General features: G+C 44.8%; 1 protein-coding gene across 4 annotated transcripts; it reads right to left on the reverse strand.

Moving 5' to 3' along the window:
• Positions 1 to 364: 364 nt before the first annotated feature.
• Positions 365 to 13902, reverse strand: CPT2 (carnitine palmitoyltransferase 2). Of its 4 annotated transcripts, none has more exons than XM_088674048.1 (6): positions 13413 to 13652; positions 10861 to 10941; positions 8583 to 8689; positions 4958 to 5152; positions 3320 to 4624; positions 365 to 2404 (listed from the first exon to the last, which is right to left on the reverse strand). In XM_088674048.1, exons 5-6 carry the CDS (start codon positions 4608 to 4610, stop codon positions 2073 to 2075), a joined length of 1623 nt encoding a protein of 540 aa, XP_088530174.1. In that variant the 5' UTR covers positions 4611 to 4624; positions 4958 to 5152; positions 8583 to 8689; positions 10861 to 10941; positions 13413 to 13652; the 3' UTR covers positions 365 to 2072. The 4 variants fall into 4 exon arrangements, with proteins under 4 accessions (XP_088530174.1, XP_088530175.1, XP_034977974.3 ...); XM_088674049.1 differs by having other exon boundaries at positions 5000 to 5152; positions 13413 to 13627; XM_035122083.3 differs by lacking the exon at positions 4958 to 5152 and having other exon boundaries at positions 13413 to 13660.
• Between the last annotated feature and the right edge of the window lie 1821 nt (positions 13903 to 15723).

Consider the following 15723-nt stretch of genomic DNA (forward strand, 5'->3'; position numbering starts at 1 on the left):
GGTAATTAGATTTCCAAGGTTAGCTGACTAAACAGTCTTCATTAATAATACAATTTCATATTGTTCAGGTGCAGCCCCAGGCCTTCCAGAGAGGCTTTTGGGGTGAGGGATGCAGGTGACTGTAGAAGGGAGGGGTAGATGAGAAAGTTGAAGTTCATGCAAGTAACATTAGTATCCAGGCCAGCATTTTTTTAGACTGTTTATTATAATAAAAGTACATTCCGCAACCATCTGAAATATATTTGATGGAAGATTGCTAACAGTTCACATTTGAGTTTCACTTTAAACCGTCTGGAGCAAAATGGTTTCCAACAAAGGCACATTTTAGATTAGCATTCTGCTTGATCAACAAAAATAAGGCAGCTGTTTTTAAAATACATATATATTTCATGTGCATGTATTTAGATTCTTACACAGGAACATTTAGTGCTTTTTTCCAGTTGGAACTTACTGGAACTCAGTTCCGGCACCTCTCAGGTGTGTGCCATTGCCATTATACAGTAAAAGGACAAGGGAGGTGTTCATGTGAGTTCTGGAACGTCTTTTTTTCTAGAAAAATAGCACGGATACCACCAAGCCTAAGAGTATGCCAATGTAGTTAACTAGCAGAATCAAGGAAGCTGTTAGAGGTAAGGTGGTTTCCAAAAATGGAAGCCTTGTTCAAATGAACAGAAGAAACATAAAATTGGGGGGAAAGAAATGCAAGCAGCCAATGGGGAATTTTTAAAAGCATGTCATCCCAGCAAAGACTGACAAAACAGTTATTTAAATACGTTAAAAACAACAAAAAGACTAGGGAGGTAGTTAACCTTTTATGACAAGGGAAGAAAAAGAGATTGCAGGAAGCTGAGTTAATTCTTTGCACCTGCATTCATTGTTGAAGATGGAGGGCAGATCCCTGAGTCTGAACTAACATTCCATTTTAGAGATCGTTAGGAAAAGAACTGAAAATAAAACAGCCAATGACATGACACCATTATACCAATCTACGGGGTAACCACACTTCAAATATACTTCTGGTCATCAATGCATGTCAAAAAAGGATGTAGCTGGAAAAAGTTCAGAAAAGGGCAGCAAAGATTTATCATTGGGCTGGAACTTATTAGCAAATGTGACAACATTTGGAGCTTTTTCGTTTAAAAAAAGGTAAACTACATTATAGGTAAAGGGACCCCTGAACCATTAGGTCCAGTCGTGACCGACTCTGGGGTTGCGCGCTCATCTCGCATTATTGGCCGAGGGAGCCGGCGTACAGCTTCCAGGTCATGTGGCCAGCGTGACAAAGCCGCTTCTGGTGAACCAGAGCAGCACATGGAAACGCCATTTACCTTCCCGCTGTAGTGGTACCTATTTATCTACTTGCATTTTGACGTGCTTTCGAACTGCTAGGTTGGCAGGAGCTGGGACCAAGCAATGGGAGCTCACCCCGTCACAGGGATTCGAACCGCCGAACTTCTGATCAGCAAGCCCTAGGCTCAGTGGTTCAACCACAGCGCCACCTGGGTCCCAAACTACGTTATAGAGGTGTATAAAATTATGCACAGTCTCATAACACTAGAATTTGGGGTCATCTAATGAAGCTGAATATTGGAAGAGTCAGGACAGACAAAGGGAAGTACGTATTCAGGTAGCACATTTGCTACCTTAAGATGTAGCCATAGCACTCACTTGAATAGCTTTAAAGAGAAATTGAATGGGCTTCGGTCTGATACAGAAGGGCTGGTCTTAGACATCTGAATGACGACAGAGCATTCGCTATAAATTACGTTAATGGTCTGCGTCCTTTAAGTCCATGCACATTATTTGCGAGGAACAAAGGCTATGCCATACCTCGTGCAACCTAGAAACTTTGACTGTGAGAACATGTCTTTGCTGACAGGTACCAGAACAAGGGCAGAATTATTTTATAATCGGTATTAGAATGAGCTGTGCATACAGAATAAAATTCATGATTTTCTCCCCTGGGAAGCTGCCATTCCCCCACCCCCACCCCCACGGAATTACAAAGCAATAGGTGCTGTACTGAAATTCTGGGCTGAAGATTCATTTCAGAAGACCAGCCCTGCTGTGTCTTACTTGCTATCAAGTTTACCTTCCAAAACACTGAAAATATCCTCTAGTGCCTTGTGTACACACTGGAGGAATTCTTGCACGTTCCTAGCAGGGTAGGCGGAAACATTACATCCAATCCAGTTGTCATGAACTCCATATCCGACACCAAAACCATCAGGCACCACTGGTGCAAAACCACCGATATTCACAGCAGGACTGCTCAGAGTGCTTGTGGAGAGAATGTTGTGATTAATCTGGGCATAAGCTTGGTCCTGGTAAAAGTCTGGCAGAGGGATACCTGTGGATTCTGCCAGATGCCGCAAGCCGTACAAGTGTCGATCAAATCCCTGACCTGTCAAGACAAAATGCAGTAATGAATGACACTGCAGAGAACATTGCCTGTATTTATGGCTTTAACTCCACTTCCAAAGCCACAACGTTAATAGACAAGCTGCTCTCGCTTGGTTTAAAAAATAAAAGCGCTATTGTGCCAAAATATGTGCACATCTTTCTCATTTCTCCAAACAAATGCTAAAACCACAACTAAACTATCCAAAGTTGCCCTTTTTCTCTGCTGAAAGGCCTTGCAGTAGAGAACTCTTCCCCAACCTGGTACCCTCCAGAATGATGTTTTGGACTACAACTCCCATCACCCCGAGCATCAGTCATGCTGGCAGGAGCTGATGGGAGTTGTATTCAAACAACATCTGAAGGGCACCAGGCTGAAAAGGCTGCAGTAGAAACTCAAGCAAACAAGGGAGTTTAAAAAAAAAAAATTCAGCCATTTGAAAATCTTCTCCAGAGGTCTGGGGAAACCCTTCAGAATAGCCTGGGAAATGGGATGGAGAAATTGGTGGTAATTACTCCCCAACCTCCTTTACAGGAGCCTTTACAGAAACAAGTCCTTGTCATGAATAGAAAAACACCTTTAGAGCCAGCTCACTACAGTAACACAAGGATAAAATTAAAATGTACCTGGAAAGGCTGTTTTGCATATTGCAAATAAGTATTTTTCAAACATTCATATAATGGAAGTCAGATTCTGGATAAGTCCTTTCAAAACGCTATTTAAATGTAGGGAACATATTTAACTCTGCAAACACGCTAGCTGTGTGAGTGAATGTGATGCAAAGGTCCAGCAAGACACTCTGCATCAAGGTGAAAATTGCTCTGAACCCATTGTCTACCTCGACCGGGGATAGGGACTGCATCCGATGCTACCAAACGAACTGAGAGAGGCGGCTTCGCAAGTCACCCTGCCACTTACCCATAGCAGCTTCTTTTGTGAGCTGGTTGTGGAACTTGGAACACTCCGCAATCATCTGCTGCAGTTCCGCAGCACTGTGCTTGGGCAGATTCCTGACGAAAGCCTCTGAACACTTTTTTGTATGAACTGAGGCAGGACGGATGGTTTCAGTGCGACCGTGTTTGAATGCTGCTGTGCTGCAAGATTCATAGGTGGCAACAGTTTGGCCATATTGCCGTAGGAAAGCCACCTGGAAGGCAAGTTGCGTTATAGCATCAGGACTCAGCTTCTGCCTTTTTAGGAACTCCTTGCCTCCTTTTTCAAACTGAATGGCCTCCAGAGTCAGCGTTTTCACAGTGGCGTCAAAATTCTGTTTGGCCTTGGCAATTCCTTCTTTTAAGGCATCGTTCAATTTAAAGCTCAGCTTCTGTACAGCTGCGGCAGAATCAACCGCAGCAGGCTGAGACGGAGGAGCAATCGCAGGCGACTGGGTGCTGTCTTTAAACACTTCGTTTTGGAATCTGAGTACAGCTACACCATCTCCCCAGGAGTGCTCAAAGTGAATTGCTGCGGTGCCGTCTTTGGCTAAAACAAGGTTGAAGGATTTGTCATACCACCTGTTGACTCCATCACCGTGGAGCATTGTATGGGACAAGTGGTTGAGATCTTTAATTGGAAAGTCATCAAGGCACAGGCAGAAGATTGCTGAATCCACCTTTGTTAAAGCTTCCTGATTGCCATTCTCAAGTAGCTCTTGTCTCAGTAGCGCCCATGTGTCCCTGTTTTCGCTAGTCAAGCAAGCAAGAGGGAAGGCTGGAACTGGGCTGCTGTCGGAAATGATGTATTTTAGGTGTGCTTGAATTTCTGAAGGCGCCACTATGTTCCCATCTCTATCTAGAACATCAAACACATAGAAGTTTCCATTTCTAAGCACTAATAAGTGCCGCTTGCTTTCGTCTGTAAACAGCTCATCCTTGCTGAGCTTAGGCAGTCGTGTAGAATTAAAAAGCCTGAAGTACTGGGACATGTCTAGTGGGTAGGCATTCACCATATAGGCACCAAACCACGAGAGAGAGGAAGGCACAAACCGAATAAACCTTTTAAAAGCTTGTGTGTCACTTTTGGATGGGTTGAGATGAAAAACCTCTGGCTCTAAAAAACCAGCCCTGAGAGTCTTCAAGAAACGCAGAGCAGAAACAGTCATGTTAGTTGCTCTCACAAGCTGGTTGTTATATTCAGCTTTGGGGTCAGGGTTGAAAGCCATAAAAGGATTGAAGTTCAAAACCACTGATTCACGTGCCCGTAAGTACATGTCAAACCAGGGACCTAAAATCAAGAGGCGACAGAACAGATCAACACAAAGACCACAAGACAAACAAGGCTCATAAACATGAAATGTGGGCAAATGTTTATGAGAGGGACCTTTTTTAAATTTGTGGGCCAGGAGGTATGGTAAACACGCTAGGTTTCTAAGCTCCTGCAATCCAAAATATAGCACCCTCTGATTTCTTCTTTGTGGAATTAACATGCATCCTTTTTTGCAAGCCAATTTTGCATCTACGATCCATTCACAATTTGCTCTCCTCTTTGACATAGCATTGTGTTGTGTCTTCTTGGGCGGGGGGAGGGGGAAGAGAGAAAGAACATTTACTTGTTTACCTGCCTATCCACTTCTGCTCTTTCCTCACCATCTTCCTTTACCTTTTCTTTTCCTTCCTCTTCCTCTTTTGTGCAACAAGTCTCAGTTCCTCAGCCACGGTTTCATGTCTAATCCCTGTCTTCATTCTAGCCACTAAAGTAACTGAATTTTACACTTGGCTTAAAACCTGCGGTTTTTCTTCACAAATACAGGGGCTGCAAAGTAAATTTTAGTGGGAGATGAAAGGCAACGCTACACAGTTCAAGCAGTAACATAAATGCATTAGAATAATTTTCAAGCTGACGCTTTGAAAAAATCTTCAGTTTCATAGCTTAGTAACATTCAAAGTTTACAGCAGGGTGGTTTTTAAATACCAATACAACAACAAAAAGCCTAGGGAAATGTAAAATTGAACATTCCCTTTAGTGTTTAGCATGCCCTCTTTCATTCATAAAGCATTCCACAGAAAGCCCAAGCCAAATTTAAATCTTAGGTAAGGAAATGACCCAGTCCTGTGAAATGTTCTGCCAACAGAGATGCAACAATCGCCTTCTGTTTCAACCTTTAAACACCTGCTGAAAATTTTCCCATGCTGCCAGGCTTATCCAGGCAATTAAGAAAGCATATTTCCATAATTAGTGGATGGTCTTCAATTTTAAATTTTCGTGTGTGTGTGTGTGTGTGTGTGTGTGTGTGTGTGTGTGTGTGTGTTATCAGCCATTTCATTTTTTAAAAAAAATAATACAGCAGGCATATGCACACACACACACAAAATTACTTCAGTAAGTACTTAAGAAAATCATCCACTGGTATCGACAAAACCAATGAGCTGCATGTTTTATATACAAGCAACCATGGTATGAGATATGACAGAAGAGTGGCAATGATGGGGGGCAATGGCACAAATTGCACATATTTAGCCCACCAATTCCAGTCCTCAGGGAGTTGGGCAACACTTAATGCCTCCACTGCAAAATAGTTCAGCTCTATGTTGTGTGGTGATGGCTTGAATTGTTTGCAGCCATTAGGCTTGAATGATTTGCTCTTTCATCTGCAAATGCCCACTTACCCTTGTATCAACATCAACTACCGGTAGGTCACTGCCTGTTTACTACGAAGGGAGACCCTTACCTTTCATTCTCCTATTCATCACAGACAAATAAAAATAGATGAATGTCTTAGAATCATAGAACTGTCGAGTTGGAAGGGACCCCACGGGTCATCCCGTTCAACCCCCTGCAAAGCAGGAATAGTCATGCACTACTTCATTTTCAAGTAAGATCAAATGACTAAAAAAGAGAACAGGGTTCTTTCCTCTTTCACATGACAACTGCAACAGCAGAACTAACGTCAATTTTTGGGGCCCCCACATTTGAATGCCTGCCATATTCAGTGTAGAACCTTTAAATCCATGGCTATAGCATGGATATCTCCCTTTATTCTTCATTTATAACAGAAGGTTTATAATTTGGCTCACCTTCAACATCATTTTAACGTTCTTGAGTATCAAAAAAGGGAAAGAAAGCATTACGGTTCACACTCACTAATTTCACATTCACATTCATTTATGTGCAGTGCAGAGTATATTGGGCGGGCATCCCCAAACTTCGGCTCTCCAGATGTTTTGGACTACAATTCCCATCATCCCTGTTAGCTAGGGATCATGGGAGTTGTAGGCCAAAACATCTGAAGGACCGCAGTTTGGGAGATGCCTGATATTGGGTGTCAGTAGCCAGTGAGCTAATTCAGTAGCCAGCGAGCTAATTTGATGAGGAATTACAATAGTGGAGATTTTGGTGGAATTTACAGATACCAGGTTTGCTCTGTACATAAACAATTCTGCTCTCCACTGATATCCTTATAAGCTACAACACCACCACTCCTTTGGGGGCTAAATTAATTTTAAAAAGCACTAACCTAAACACTATAGACATTTTCTTGCTTTCTTTCCTCTGTCTCTGTCTCTCAATCACTTTTGTCCTATTAAATTTGCCATCTCCTTTTCTTTATTCTCTGGTCTTGCTGTCTGCATCTTTCATCTTTCTTGTTCTTTGATAATGCTGTTCTCTCTGTCATCCTGCCTGCCTTCTCAAAGGCAAGCAATTTTATAGCATTGACTAAGCTGGATTCTCCAAAGGTGGTACTTGCTTCGACATCCTGAAATAGATTTACATGTGGTTTGAGTCACTCATTGGATCACCGCAGCAACTATTTCCTTTCATTGAGCTCTCCATTTAAGAATTACACAGGTGGCATTCAACTAATCCCATCCACCCACCTTGCACCCTCACCACATCTGCTCCAGTGGGTTGAGGGAACCTCTAGAACAAATTTAAGGGGCACAAAGGGGAAGACTGTTCCATTGCACAAGCAGAGATCCTTGCACTGATGGAGCATTCACTTAGTACTACACTACAGTGGTACCTCGGTTTACAAACACAATTGGTTCCAGAAGTCTGTACTTAACCTGAAGCGTACTTAACCTGAAGCGAACCTTCCCATTGAAAGTAATGGAAAGTGGATTAATCCGTTCCAGAAAGGTCCGCGGAGTACTTAAACTGAAAATACTCAAACCGAGGCGTACTTAAACTGAGGTATGACTGTAGATACAACTTAGGATATTTTATTGTAGTGGTAAGCTTTCCTTCCCATTCCCTTCATCACCACTTTCCAAGGCAAGAGATGAGATACAAGAGGTTGTCTTACACCAAATCAGACCACTGACCCATCTAGTTCACTACTGTCTGTTCCAATTAGCAGCATCTCTCCAACGTCACAGGCAGAGGTGGTGCCTATGTACTACCTGAAATCCTTTAACTAGAGATGCCAGGGATTACACTTGAGGCCCTCGGCATGCACAGTGACCTAGCAGTTAGCCATGACCTCAAGTTCCAATGCTGGAGCCATCAACACAGCTCCAGGTATCTGCCTATGCAACCACTTCTCCCTCTCTCTGCATAAAATGACGTTTCAGTCCAAGACATCATATTCTTATGGGATTAGCAGTCCATATTAGACTTTGTAAACCAGGAAACAAGATACTGCTGAATGAAGTCTTCAGAACCATAAGTGCCTAAAGTAATGAATGGTGCTGTGCTCAAAGGACCATGCACCTTTGTTGTTGATACTTTGATTCTGGTTGTCTGTGCTTTAAATAATATGTCTGGGTCAACATTACTTGCCAAGTGAAGATGTTTCCATGACATCTTGCTATTTCAGGGGGGAAGTTATGTCAGTTGTTTGGAGTACTGTACTGATTGTAACATTGTCAAGAGCATTTCAAATCAGAGAGTATCCAGCTTCATTAACCTGAAACTAAGCTTAATGATAACTAAGGTTAATGATAAACATGCCTGTTTATCACTTAGCTGACTAAAGCATTGGGGGGACTTGCAGGCGTGAATGAACTTTCATACTTACTACCTTCAACACAAAGCTTTTTAATGACATCAATTTAGACATGCCACAGAGAATCAAATGTTGAGTATTCAAAAGATACATGCAAGTAAGCAAGCAAGCTGCAGCGAGAGTTAATGATCAGAGTGCGCCCTCTAACATTGTGCCAGATTCTAGTCTGTTCTCAAGCAAGCAGTTTGATGAACCAAGAATGCAAAGCAGGTTTCACAATTACCGGTACTTCCTTACCTGAAATATAACTAGTGTGCTTATTTTGTTTGTCTTGTGCAACCAACTGCTCATGTAATTCTCTACCAATTCCATCCCTAAAATTGACAGCAAGTTGTTCAGTTTTCCTTTAAAAAGAGAGAGTGAGAGAGAAATTAAGTAAAATTGTGATGCCTTTCTGAGGGTCAAGAGTAAAAACTGGACTGGTATGACTCCTCCCTCCCCAACCCTTGATGTTGCAAATGCTCCTGGCTAAGAATGAGGAAAGGCTGTTGTTAATTCGAAGGCTGAAGTTTATCCATTCTGGATCTACACTGGAAGAAGGTTCTGTAATCACTATGCTGGATGTGTGAGGATACAAGAACTAGTTTGGACTGGTGCACTGTGCTGCTATGTTGTCATAGATACCTGTCAGCTCAGGCAACCTGATAAACTGGAGTCTACAGTTTGAAGACTTGCATTTCAGAAATGGTTAATGTTTCATGGAGGGAAGGGGTGGTTCCCATTACTTTGAGAGAGGCAGAAGTGAGAACAATGCTTAAGAAATCAAATTCGGCTATTTATAACTATTATTATCCAGGCTCACACCTGCCACTCAGGGAGCAGGCAGGCAGTCTTGGGAGAATACTGTTGTTGTTTTTTTAAAAAAAACCACTTTAGTCCAGTTTTCAGCCCAGATTCAGGACAGAAACCGCCTTGGTTTTCCTGCTCGGTGATGTATGCTGGGAACTGGACAAGGGGAGTGCAATTCTATTGATCCCCTTGACAGTGGCGGAGCTGTCGCCTGTTCTGGGGGCGGGGTGTGCCTCCCGGAGGGCAGGGTGCGCGTTCCAGGGGCGGGGCGTGCCTCCCGGAGGGCCGTAACGCACGTTCCGGGGGCGTGACGCGCCTCCCAGAGGGGCATGACATGTGTTCCAGGGGCGGTGCACACATTTTGGGGGCGGGTGCCCGCGATGGCACCCCTTGGTGCCCGCCACTCGGGGCGGCCCGCCCCCATCTTCCTACGCCCCTGCCCCTTGAATCTCTCTGTTGCATTCGCTACTTTCAGTCATGGTATCCTTCTGGGCCATCTTGCTGGGTTGGCATGGGGGGCACACAATTGTGTTGGTGCCAGTCCCTCATGGAGGATCAGTCACAGAAAGTTGTGCCCCTTGGCCTTTGGCATCAAGGTTCTATTCTGTCCCCCATGCTGGTTTACACCTATATGAAAGTGCTGGGAGAACTCACCCAGAGGTTTGGACTTCAGTGTCACCAATATGTGGATGACAGCTAGCTCTACCTCTCTCTTTCAGCTGTTAATCCCAAGGAGTCTGTGAAACCTTAATAGGTACCTGGAAACAGTTTTAACTGGATGAGGGCAATTAGCTAAAACTGTATCTAGGGCAAGACACCTGTGCTCTGGGTGGGGAAGCCAAATTATCTGGCTAAAGAGATAGGATCGAACTCTCCTGAATGACTACATTTGTTGTTTGGTGGTTCTCCTGGACTTGGTACTGTCTGTGGAAGCACGGTTTACCATACATCTGTGGTCAGGGGCGCCTTTTTCCTACTGAGGCTAGGATGCAAGCTATTGCCTTACCCAGAGAGATCAGACCTTGCCTCAGTAATCCACACACTATTGACATCTAGGACAGACAACTGTGGACAGACTGCTGCCTTTAAGTTGAGAAACTTCAATTGGTGCAGAATGCTGCTGCTTGGTTGTAGATGGTGCACAGTAATCACAGAATGCAACTCCTATTCTGTACCAGTCATACAGGTTGCAGGTTGTGTTTCTGAATCCAATTCAAAGTGTGGATTTTGACCTTTAAAGCCACTAGTGGCTTGAGCCTATGTCCTCTAAAAGACCAGGAACACAATACAAGTCTCCTAGAATACAGTCCTACCTCGGAAGTCAAACAGAATCCATTCCCGAAGTCCATTCGACTTCCAAAACTTTTGGAAACCAAGGCACGGCTTCTGATTGGCTGCAAGAAGCTCCTGCAGCCAATCAGAAGCTGTGTCAGGCGTTCAGGTTCCAAAGAATGTTCGCAAACCGGAACACTCATTCTGGGTTTGCGGCATTTGGGAGCCAAAACATTTGACTTGCAAAGTGTTCAGGATCCAAGGTACGACTGTATTCATATTTGCCTCAGAAGCTCTGCTCATATGCCCACCTGCCAGGCTGATGCCACTGGTGGGCCTGAGAGACAAGGTCCTTTCCGTGGTGGCCCCCAAACTGTGTAACTCTCTCCCTACAGAGGTGCATAACCCTTCAACATTGCCACTGTTGATATACAGGTTTCTTCTTTTTTCTTACCTGAATTGGGCATCATCTAAAAGAGGCTTTTGAGCATTTAGGTATCTTCTGATTGTGTCTTCAAGTTTTGGAATAGGCAAACTAATAAGGCAGGAGAAGAGAAGGAAAAGGCAAGAAGAATATGTTGAGTAATAACTAATCTTTCCCTGGCAATTTATTATAAGTTAAATGCAGGTATGAAAGGACCTCTAAAATAATCCCTTACTAACTACACATTAACCTTTTGTACACTGACCCCATTTCTGTTTAAATCAGGCTTTGCCTGGTAGCTTCCAGACATTTTGGGTGACAGCTCCCATAGCTATAATTGAAATCCCAATTAGCTGCTCTGAAGTTAGAAGAGAAAATAAAGAAGGTTCTGAAAGTTACAGAGAATTTTCATTACCTTGTATTAAAGTTTATGGTACAATATACAGTATCCTAATATACAAATAGCAAACTTGTTTTTCAAGTGCCAATATTTATGAAGCCAAAACAGTAACATACCTTCACCAGAGCCTTGGGGAAACCCAAGGATTGCTAAAGCACCCCAAAAAAAAACTTTAGCAGGAAAACCCTAAGTGGGAGGGGGAATCAAAAACAACAGCTCAAAAGAAGTGTGCATGCACACGAAAGCTTATACCAGAACAAACTTAGTTGGTCTATAAGGTGCTACTGGACAATTTTTTTTTAATTTTTATTTCAACTGCGTCAGACTAACACCTACCTGAATCTACAGCTCAAAAAACAGCCACAAAAAAACCTGACCATTCTCAGTGGGCACAGAATGCTGACAGGGAGGAGATGGAATGGACTGTCCTGGAAAAGCTGAACTCTGAACAGGAGCACTGCAATATTTTGCTGCAGGTTCTACTTTTATGTTAATATTTAAGGGGCACCAGATCTCCAGATCTTTTACCAATTTTTGTAACTTGGAAGTTTACCTGCTTATTGCTATATGACAAAAATACTTCTAAAACATATTAGTCACAATCCAAAGAAAAGTAGATTCCACTGAATTTCTCTGGTACTTAGGCACACTAAAAATATAATTATTATCTTTACAGTATGATCCTAAATATGTTTACTTAGAAGTACATCACAGCAAACTATGCACAAAGCAAACAAGCTGAAACAGTTTTATTTTCTCCAAACTTTTCCATATGTTTACGCCTGGTACTCATAAAGTAGGCAAAAAAGCATGAGGGAACTAATATATTATAGATGGCAATCATGAAAATCACTCCTTGCTTATAGCACTAACCTTTCACCTACATACTGTACCTTTATCTCAGCCTAAATGAAGGCAGAGGGCCTTTCATTACCAGCTGTGTATTGCATATGCTTCTCCTCTTTCTCCCTGGCAATGGAACTGTGCCCTCTTCCAGAACTAATTTGCTTTTGAAAGGGGTAGGAACTAACATAAGGAAACATTCTCCAGATCATAGCAAATCCTTCCGCTGCTGTACTCACTTTGAAACATTGTACCATTTCTATCCATGCAACGTAATTTTGTGAGTCAATCGTGGGATCTTATCTATGTCAAGTTAATGAATGTACGGTAACCCAGGGGTGATAGTGCTTCCTGGCTGATTGAACACTGAGTAAAAGGGCACAATCTTGTTTAGGTGCGCTATAAGGGCAGGGGGAGAGACACCTGGAGTTTTCAGGCAAAGAGGAACCCCTCCAGTGGGTGGCTGTCTGAGTTATTTAAAAACACGAATTGGGATACCTGTGCCCTCCAGATGCTATTGGACTCCAACTCCCACCAGCTTTAGCCAGCATGGTCAATTAGCAGGGATGATAAGAGTCCAACAACCCATAGGTGAAGTGTCCCCACCCCCACCCCCACTGATCTGCTTGTGGCATCCTCTCAGAGGGTAGGCAAACTGGATTCCTTGGGCTACAGCTGAAAGGTCTAGAATGTGAAAGCACACATGTACCTTTTAAGACCTGCATTGAAGGGAGATTGTCAAGGGAGATTCTGTCTCCCACTTCACAGTGATGGAGAACTGGGATCCTACAGCGTTCTCGTTTCACCTAATGGGGTTCTTAATAAAGGTCTCTTGTATCCTGGATTTGGCAACATCTAATTAGAAGTGCTTCAACGCCCAGCTTAATTACAACGTGCCTTGTCTCCAGTCTCCCTGTAAAGCCCTGTGTGTATTGATTTATTATATTTATATCCTATCTTTCCTCCAAGGAGCTCAAGGCAGTGCACACTGTTGTTCTCCTCCTTCTCACCACTTTATTTTCACAACCACCCTGTGAGGGAGGTTAGGCTGAGAGTGACTAGCTCAAGGTCACCCACCGAGCTTAGCGGGCGGTCATTTGAACTCTGGCCTCTCCCAGGTCTGACACTCTAGCCACTCTGCCCATGCTCAAGAGACCTGCGCTCCGCTTCCCACCTTCGCAAGGCTGAGCACAGAAAAGCACTGCCCTGCTCAGAAGGAAGGGAGGCGGAGCGAGGAACCAAACTTGCTCTAGAGGCGCCCTTGCCAAGAAACCTGGCCGGGAGCGCCTCAGGCCAAGCACAGCCCTCTCCCCCTCCCGCCGCGGAAGCGCCACCTTACCGGGGAAGGCTCTTCTGATAATGCATAGTGGGCACGAGGCTGCGGTGCAAATACTGGGAGTCGGAGACGTCCTGGCTGTAGTTTCTCCGCGGCCCGGCCAGGGCAGGCGGAAGCAGGGCAGCAGCAGACGCCCCGCAGAAGCGGGGCCAAGGAGAGAAGAGCAGCGCCGCGGTCGCCATGCTGAGCTCGTCACTTTCCCGGTGCGGCCGCCGCCAACTCCTACTCCTCCCTCCGCGCCGCAGCGAACTCCTGCGCCGCCCCTGGGAGGAGTTAGCCTCCCTGGGAGGAAGAGGAAGAAGCAGGAGCACTGCAGCTGTGGGCCGCAGGCTCGGGGACGCTGCGGAAGGAAAGGGCTAGCATTAGAGACCGCTGGGTTGTCCGGAACACTCAGTCTCCCCAGCGCCATGGCAAACGCAATACCCTTTTGCCTCGCCTGCATTCAGCTTCCCAATTCCTGAAACTGCAGAGGCTTTGGGCGCTTGGTGCTGCCGAGAAGGAACGGGGAGCAGCTCTCAGCAGTGGCCTCCCTCCAGCTAGCCTAGGGATGCTGCTGTTTATTCAGCTGGGAGACGGCCACCAGGGCCTTACTTCTGGCTTATCAGCGCTGCGCCCTGTTCCGGGCTTGCTCTGCTCCTCGGGCACGCTCCACTCAGCGCCCCATAAATCAGCGGGGCAGGGAAGAAGCTGCGCGGGACCGCAGCAGCTGAGCAGGTTTCCGCGCCCTCCGCGGGCAAAGGCCACTGCTGGCGGCCTTGCTTCCCAGTTTCCAGAGTTTTGAGGCTGGCATCCAGGAGGCTTTCGGGGAGCACCGTTCTCGCTGGCTGCTAGTGCTAATAAGAGTAGCTCTACGGCAGCCACAATCACGAGTTCTGCTAGTGGCGGCCCCTTCGTCATCCGGCTACATCTACAGACGCTGTCCATCGAGGCGCCCACCGAGCCGTCATGCAACGCTTGGCGGCGACATCCCCCTTTCTGATCCGTGGTGGTCGCTAGGCCTGGGGTTTCCTCTTCCCGCCCTTGGCCCGATGCAGCAGGCCCTTCTTAGGTGTGCTTACCTGTAGGCTCTCCCCACCATTTGGAAACTTACGTGATGCACAAGCATCTTATCTGCTGAAAAGCATTGTTTTTTGTGTGACATGTTTAAACATGTGCAGAGGCATATCGAGGGTCCTTTGCGCCCTTGATAAGGGGCTGTATCAGCACACACATCCGGGGCGGGGATCACTTTGTTACAATAACCACAACCTCAACCACATTAAAAATTGTCATTTTACGCAACCAAACTACTTATAGCATCTGGAGTGAGGGTGAGGTGACAAAGAAGGGCAAAAAAAGTGTGTTTTTGTGCAATGGTGCAAGAAGGATGGGAAGCTTCTCCCATGTTTAATCTTACTGCAGTGCATCAATATGTGCATATACATCACATACTCCATAGTGATTTTGGGGACTCCCAGGGCCTGTGCTCCCTGCAAGGGTCCCTGCAAATAGGAGTGGAACCACATCAACCAACACTCATCCTACTGAGTCACATCCGAGGAGGATACCACGACTGATGGCATCAAAAGTCACTGAGAATTCAAGGAGAATGAAAAGATTAACATTCCCCTGTCCCTCTAGCATGTAGTCCAACAACATCTAGGAACTCAAGCTTGGGAAAGGCTGGTCTAGGTAACTGCTTCCCCCAAGAACATCTGGAACACTGTCACTACGTCCCTCTTGAGCCCCATGCCAAAAAGGGGATATTAGCAACTGGCTGGTAGTTGTTACATAAATTTGGATCCAATGTGCCCTTATGGAGCGGTCGCACTACCACTGCTTTCAGGATGCAATGAGGCATTCACCAGATATTGAATCTGCTTGGTCAGGACTAGACAGTGCGCTTATTAAGAACTGTATTATACATAGTATCCTATTCAGCACAGAGATGAGGGATTTGTCCCTGCAGGTACTGTATCTTGAGTGTTCCAATATCCTGTTGATCAAGGCTGATGATAAAAAAAAACCTCACCACTGGAATAATTCTGCTAGATGGCTACCAATGGGGGAGGGGAGAAATAACAGCAAATACTTTTTACAAGAGAGGCTCCCTAAATGCCATAGTAATCATTATGTAAAAAAAGTGAGACAAACCCTTTGAAAAATGTGAGCCATATTTGTGGCTGATAATCTTCATAGGTCAATTTTTTCTCTTGCTTTAATTGAAGATGGTTACTGAGTTAATGTTATTGTTATCCCAAACTAACCACAAATGCCAGTTTTTTGTCATTAGCCTCTGCATTTTTACTGGTTGGAATAGGTCTTAAATCATGCA

This window comes from Zootoca vivipara, chromosome 7, assembly GCF_965207765.1.
Source record: "Zootoca vivipara chromosome 7, rZooViv2.hap1.1, whole genome shotgun sequence".
In the NCBI taxonomy this organism is placed as follows: Eukaryota; Metazoa; Chordata; class Lepidosauria; order Squamata; family Lacertidae; genus Zootoca; species Zootoca vivipara.

Bases quoted from the DNA above. Each gene is read 5' to 3' on its own strand.
- CPT2 (XM_088674047.1), bottom strand. From the start codon at position 13,851: ATGCAGGCGAGGCAAAAGGGTATTGCGTTTGCCATGGCGCTGGGGAGA. The intron at 4,625-13,412 runs GTAAGGTGGCGC...TCTTGATTTTAG, and splicing joins TATCAGAAGAGCCTTCCCCG to GTCCCTGGTTTGACATGTAC. The intron at 2,405-3,319 runs GTAAGTGGCAGG...TTGTCTTGACAG, and splicing joins CACAAAAGAAGCTGCTATGG to GTCAGGGATTTGATCGACAC.